General features: G+C 43.8%; 1 protein-coding gene across 1 annotated transcript; it reads left to right on the plus strand.

The window, feature by feature from the left end:
- The first annotated feature begins 245 nt into the window (after positions 1-245).
- On the plus strand, positions 246-5,562 carry LOC135543214 (mitochondrial pyruvate carrier 2-like). Its single transcript, XM_064970327.1, has 4 exons — positions 246-492; positions 1,897-1,937; positions 2,563-2,647; positions 5,498-5,562. The coding sequence occupies exons 1-4, from the start codon at positions 393-395 to the stop codon at positions 5,512-5,514; spliced, it is 243 nt and encodes an 80-aa protein (XP_064826399.1). The 5' UTR covers positions 246-392; the 3' UTR covers positions 5,515-5,562.
- Positions 5,563-6,014: the final 452 nt, after the last annotated feature.

Genomic DNA, 6,014 nt, shown 5'->3' on the forward strand with positions numbered 1-6,014 from the left:
ATTGTGTCAGCTGATAATGTGGTTCATGTCATTTGAAAGTGTGTCCAAGTCAGTGTCTGGCTTCAGTTCATTTCTTACATTGTACCATTTCCAATCACGTGTGTAATTCTTGGAAAGTGAAGGAGGATAGGCTTACTGTTCCCTACCAATGGCAGTGGTTGTGGGGCGGAGTTAACGTTCAGTACAACCCCCCCTCCCCAATAATAAATGATTCCATCCAGTAAGCATCATAGAGGATAGCCATGCCTGCGGTCAGCTAATGGTTCACACAATCTATTCTGTCTGATCCGTTCAAGTAGCCCAACGACAGGGTGTACCGGTGGCACAATAAAGCGCGTCGCATATTTATTTGATTCTAAACTGTTGGTGCCAAGTTTCAACAGTCACCAGACATGGCTTTAGTGGGAGTTAGAGCTTCATACCACAGGATTCTTAACCAGATAGAGTTTCTACTACCTGGTAAACTGAGACCCATTTACAACCATCCTGCAGGTAAGGACATGATCAATATTACAGCATCAGGTCCTACTAACCTGGCTGTCTCTGTATCACTCTCCTCATGGTGTCTATTGGTTCATGTCTCCTCCCTGTTGTCTATTGATGAATGTCTAAAAGTCTCCTCATCTTCAGAATACACTTTCTCAATATTTAGAAAATGAGATGCGATAATTTATCACTATCACCTCTGGATGTTTTCTACTCTTCTATTTGGTAAATAAGAGTGATGTTCAATATAGTGGGACTGTGACTGTCACAAAAGAATGAGCAAACTCACAGTAGCAGTGTATTGGGGTTGGTGAATGGACCCCTGGTCACGAGTGACCTCTGACGGGGTCATCGTCAATGGAGCAAACACAGTTTTATTACAGTAGAGTTGGAATTGTTTCAGTGTGACACGAGGTGTGTGCAGCTGATTATAACTTTGAGGTTTATGAGGACAAACAGTCTTGATGCTGCCCAGTCTGTCAGTCACATGCAAACTATCTGAACGTTGATGAGCTAGAACACAGGGCTCTTCTTCCAGACCTGGGGAGATAACAGAGACGGACTGGTCATGGGGCAATTCTGGCAAATGCCAGATGGGCTGGTCCATCTTTAGCCTGGTGGGCCTGTCAAAATTGTGGGTTTTGCCAAAATTATAATTATTTGGCTAATATCTGGGGTCGCAAGGGAAAAAATGGTCCTGTGTGTTAGAAATACTTGGGAGGATTTCTGGTCCCAGTCCGTCCCTAGGAGTTAGGGCTGATCTCTGAGCTATAGAAGAGTGGCACACAGAAGGTTGTTCCAAGCAGGGGTTCTCCGTTCCGGGTTCATGGGATGGCACCATGATAAAGCAGAGGGAAGTCAGTATGAGATGGAAAAGCACAACACATTAATAACAACTTATAGTTGATAAAACTACTAGTCTAGCTATCAAATAGACAAGAGAAGGTAAGCATATGAATGGACAATAGGTGTGTAACTAAATGACGTGCGTGCCACTACATGCTGGCACTCTTCAATAAATTATCGCCCTTGGCAAGTTTTCAATTGGCAAGGCATTGATGTACAGGCAGTAGAAGGAGGACAGAGACAAGCTGAGGGCACGAGAATGACAACAGGTGGAATTATCTAGGAAGGGATTTAACCAGTCACTTTCAATGTCGCCTCATCTTAAAACGTTTACTACCACGAATCAGGTCGCAAAGTTTAATGCTTGACAACTTCTGTGACTTCACAGAAAGCCTGAGGCCTACTGGTTCAATTGGCATATCATTTTATTGTGGAATCAACCAACTTTTTGCACAAAACTAAATGTCACATAAATCACTGTAACATTATGTATTCAACACAACTGTCATTGCTAACCTTATAATAATTAACCTTAATAATTAAACCATTTTGTTTTGTCTGTAGGTCCAAAGACAGTTTTCTTCTGGGCACCAGTGTGTAAATGGGTAAGTGTTAAAAGATTTGCAGTGAAGCAGTTTAGAGAGTTTTTAGAGGGTACTGAGAGTGTTTAGAGGGTTTTAGGGGAGTGTTTAGAGGGTTCTAGAGAGTGTTCTGAGAGTGTTTAGAGGGTTCTGAGAGTTTAACATTTTGTTCATTGAGCAGACACTCTTATACTGAGTGAATACAGTTTTTAACTGGTCCCTCATGGGAATCGAACCCACAACCGTGGCGTTGCAACGGCATGCTCTGTCAACTGAGCCACACGGTAAATTAAAACTGCACAGAGGCAGCATGCAGAAACTCATAAGAAGCAATTGCATGTAAGAGTGGAAATGTGAGTGAATAACAATTCATTGGTAATGCCTGACCTGCGTCTACATATTCCTTTCTGTCATGTGAACTGATTGAGGTCGCTTCTAGAGAATGAAGTCACATTCGATAAGCTCCTGTATTCTGCCTCTGTCTAATCTTAATATTCCATACAGTTAATGTTCCACTCTCAGACCCTCCAAACGGTGTTATATAATGGTCCTATGATGTAGTACACATATGCATGGTTGTGTGACACCCCCTTCTCTGTCTCTCTCTCTCTCTCTCTGTTTCTCTATGTCTCTCTGTCTCTTTCTACAGGGTCTTGTTTTTGCGGGTCTGGCTGATATGACAAGGCCAGCTGATAAACTGAGTCTCTCTCAGTCTGGAGTACTCATGACTACAGGTAATGGAGCAATGAGGACAGAGAGGACAGGAAGTGTGTGTTTGTGTGTGCGAGTGTGTGAATGCGTGTGTGCGTGCGAGTGTGTACATGCATGTGTGTGTGCGAGTGTGTGCATGAATGTATGAGAGAGTGTGTGTAGCTTGATGACCCTTCAGATGAACTGTTCACTGATAGAATTACTGGCATGGATTCAGACATGTTGGCATGGAACTTTCACACCTGCCCCTGCATCATGGGTTTTCCATTGCTGCTTTGTAAAAGCCCCACTGACTGTTAACAAGGACTGTAACGGTATGTCCCTGTGTGATAGCACTGTCCTTCAATTACACAAGATGACCCGTGCCTGTTTGAGACTACTCTATCTCAGACTATTTTCAATTAGAGATGATAATCGTGTTTTGGTCCTCGGATACGGCTAGTTACAAACCACTACCGGACGTTTTCCACAACGTGATGTCATTAGCTATTGATTTGTGTTAAGGTATGGAGTTAGGTAGTGCACAGGGCATCGTTATACAATCCATTTTCCACTTCCAAACCCATCCCTAGGTGGCAGCAGCAACCGGGTCAGGTGCTGGGCTGTGCTAGCCAGGTGTTACTCTGGGCATCTTTTGGCCACATGCCTTTGTATTTTCCTTTATGTAAATATTTATTTTGGTCACCATCACTTGAACCAACAATAACCTGCTTGGGCTGGCCGACCACCAAGTCTCACCAGAGCTAGCCCTGATTCTGGTCAGATGTCTCCTAGCCGGTACCCCCACATACAACACTGACTAGCCCTGATCCTGGTCAGATGTCTCCTAGATGATACCCCCACATACAACACTGACTAGCCCTGATCCTGGTCAGATGTCTCCTAGCCGGTACCCCCACATACAACACTGACTAGCCCTGATTCTGGTCAGATGTCTCCTAGCCGGTGCCCCCACATACAACACTGACAAGCCCTGATCCTGGTCAGATGTGTCCTAGCCGGTACCCCCACATACAACACTGACTAGCCCTGATCCTGGACAGATGTCTCCTAGCCGGTACCCCCACATGAAACACTGACTAGCCCTGATCCTGGTCAGATGTCTCCTAGCCAGTACCCCCACATAAAACACTGACTAGCCCTGATCTTGGTCAGGTGTCTCCTAGCCAGTAGCCCCACATAAAACACTGACTAGCCCTGATCTTGGTCAGGTGTCTCCTAGCCAGTAGCCCCACAAAAAACACTGACTAGCCCTGATCTTGGTCAGGTGTCTCCTAGCCAGTAGCCCCACATAAAACACTGACTAGCCCTGATCTTGGTCAGGTGTCTCCTAGCCAGTAGCCCCACATAAAACACTGACTAGCCCTGATCTTGGTCAGGTGTCTCCTAGCCAGTAGCCCCACATAAAACACTGACTAGCCCTGATCTTGGTCAGGTGTCTCCTAGCCAGTAGCCCGCATAAAACACTGACATACTCTTAGCTCTCAAAATTATAAAAAAAAGTAGGAAAAGCAAATATTGGATTTTATACGCATTATGCAACAGTAACACATTCCTGAAGCAGAAACAACATTCAGATGCTCCAACTTTACCTGTCCTTTACCTCTCCCTTTACCTGTCCCTTTACCTGTCCCTTTACCCGTCCCTTTACCTGTCCTTTTACCTGTCCATTTACCTGTCCCTTTACCTGTCCCTTTACCTGTCCATTTACCTGTCCCTTTACCTGTCATTTTACCTGTCCCTTTACCTGTCCATTTACCTGTCCCTTTACTTGTCATTTTACCTGTCCCTTTACCTGTCCCTTTACCCGTCCCTTTACCTGTCCTTTTACCTGTCCATTTACCTGTCCCTTTACCTGTCCCTTTACCTGTCCCTTTACCTGTCCCTTTACCTGTCTCTTTACCTGTCCCTTTACCTGTCATTTTACCTGTCCCTTTACCTGTCCATTTACCTGTCCCTTTACTTGTCATTTTACCTGTCCCTTTACCTGTCCCTTTACCCGTCCCTTTACCTGTCATTTTACCTGTCCCTTTACCTGTCCTTTACCTCTCCCTTTACCTGTCTCTCCACTATTTTACAGGTGTTATTTGGTCCAGATGGTCCCTGGTCATCATTCCCAAGAATTGGTTTCTGTTTTGTTGCAACTGTTTTCTTGGTGCGTCAGGAGCCACCCAACTCTTTAGAATCTGGATGTGAGTGGAACAGACAGTTAGATACAGAGCTACACACCAACTTGTGCCCTATTCAATCAAACCATATTAGGGGGGGAAATCATAATAATTTGTCAATGTACTGTATGTCAGTCATTGTCTGACAACAGGCTTGTTAAATACACAGTAGCGCTCTGAAGGGCAAAGTGTGCTTGGTCACACATCTATGACAGCTTGTGACATTGTCCTTGGGCTTTGCCTTCTTTGTTGTGGTTTAAACCAGGCACATTATATGCCAAGCCTTCTGCCCTTGTGTTTTTCCTGTCAACTGAGTGATATAACCACAGAGATAAATGTAGATCCTGTTCTGCCTCTATGGATACAACACTGAATAGGTCTGTGGTGTCTACTGCTTTGGAAAGCGCATTTGTCAGAATTAGCTAACCGGCCCTAAAAGTTGTGTTTGTTTCTGTGTAATCACTGGACTACAGTCCATATCATACAATCTGTTACTCTATAACTACTTGTCTTTCATTTGGTTACACATTAAAATCAGAGATACGGATACTTTTATAAAGTCCGGCAGGGTCTCTTCCTGAATGTAAAGGATAGCATGCCTGCCAACTTGTCTTTGCTCTCTGAGACCTGAGATGATTAGTCTGTTTGAACCTTTATTTTGGTTTGTTAAGGTCGGAGGTCAACCCTGTCCCTCTGTGTTTCTAGGTACCAACAGGAAGTAAAGAAGCAACAAGAAGCAGAGGCTGCTGAACTAAAAATAAAGCCATTGTTGGATTATTTAGAACTAGCGACACTAACTAACTAGTGGATCTGATTAACTTGATTAAATGCAATTTAATCTTTGAGGACTTCAACGACCACAGAATCTCTCAACTCAATAACACCCTTCCCTCTGCGAAGCACAATTCCTGCTGTTAATTAATAAGTATGAGGTGATGGTGTGAGGATGACAGCACGTCTGCGTGAGGATGATGGTAAAAGATTAGTGAGGATGACAGCACGTCTGCGTGAGGATGATGGTAAAAGATTAGTAAAAGGTAAGATTAGGCAAAGAAACATGCACATTTACAAATTCACACAACACTTTAAAGATGGTGAATGTTTGAGACTGATGATGGTTAATGCTGGTTAATGTTGGTTTTTCAACGGTAACACTTTGTTTTAGTCTTTTACCTCTTTGTCTGATTTTAGGACGTTGTGGTATGTATATATTTATTGAAAA

This window comes from Oncorhynchus masou, chromosome 7 (genome assembly GCF_036934945.1).
Source record: "Oncorhynchus masou masou isolate Uvic2021 chromosome 7, UVic_Omas_1.1, whole genome shotgun sequence".
NCBI classification, from domain to species: Eukaryota; Metazoa; Chordata; class Actinopteri; order Salmoniformes; family Salmonidae; genus Oncorhynchus; species Oncorhynchus masou.

What these genes read in the sequence shown, in the direction of transcription:
- LOC135543214 (XM_064970327.1), top strand. Translation starts at nt 393, where the DNA reads ATGGCTTTAGTGGGAGTTAGAGCTTCATACCACAGGATTCTTAACCAG. An exon ending in CATTTACAACCATCCTGCAG is followed by an intron (nt 493 to 1,896) that starts GTAAGGACATGA and finishes TTTTGTCTGTAG; the next exon opens with GTCCAAAGACAGTTTTCTTC. An exon ending in GGGCACCAGTGTGTAAATGG is followed by an intron (nt 1,938 to 2,562) that starts GTAAGTGTTAAA and finishes CTCTTTCTACAG; the next exon opens with GGTCTTGTTTTTGCGGGTCT.